This window comes from Carlito syrichta, unplaced genomic scaffold (genome assembly GCF_000164805.1).
Source record: "Carlito syrichta isolate Samal-C Ts95f unplaced genomic scaffold, Tarsius_syrichta-2.0.1 Scaffold308857, whole genome shotgun sequence".
Lineage (NCBI taxonomy): Eukaryota > Metazoa > Chordata > Mammalia > Primates > Tarsiidae > Carlito > Carlito syrichta.
The window spans coordinates 591,693-592,301 of NW_007252953.1; the positions used below are offsets into that span (position 1 = coordinate 591,693).

General features: G+C 66.5%; 1 protein-coding gene across 1 annotated transcript in view; it reads right to left on the minus strand.

The window, feature by feature from the left end:
- Window positions 1-609, minus strand: part of ATXN1 (ataxin 1) — a 22,820-nt gene that overhangs the window by 22,009 nt on the left and 202 nt on the right. Inside the window, exon 2 of the mRNA XM_021716659.1 lies at window positions 8-508. Within this exon, the coding sequence (XP_021572334.1) occupies window positions 8-508 (501 nt within the window). The remainder of the gene's footprint in view (window positions 1-7; window positions 509-609) is intronic.

Sequence of the window (609 nt, forward strand, 5' to 3'; positions counted from 1 at the left end):
GGCGGGCCGGGCGGCGGGGAGCCCGCGGGCAGCAGCCCCGGGGCGCGGCCCAGGTGCGGCGGCGGCTCAGCCTTGGGGCCCGGGGCCTGGCCCAGGCCGCCCATGTTGGCCAGCAGCGTGGAGTAGGCCTCCAGCTGCGAGCGCTGGGACGGCGTCGCGGCGCCGGCGGCCGAGGCCCCCGCGCTGGTGGCGGGGCTGGCCGTGGGGGAGAGCAGCGGCGACGGGACGAAGCCGGCGTAGGGCCCGCTGTACTGCGAGGCCCCGACGAACTGGAAGGTGTGCGGCAGGTGCGCGTACTGCACGGGGGACACCGGCGGCCCGGACTGCGGGGGCGGGTAGGCCGCGGGCATGGCGGGCGCCGCCGGCACCGAGCGGGGCGCGCTGGGCGGGGAGTATTCCGGCCTCGCGGACAGTGCTTTGTGCAAACCGACGTCCTGCGGCTTGTCCAGCTTCGCCGAGGCCCCCGCCGGTCTGGGTCGCTTGCGGCCTCTTGTTTTTTTTTCGGGTACTTTGTCTCGCCTTTCTTTCTGTGTTTTGTTTTGGTTTTTTTATTTTTTTTTTTTTTTTTTTTTTTTTTTTTTTTTTTTTTTTATTTTTTTTTTTTTTTTT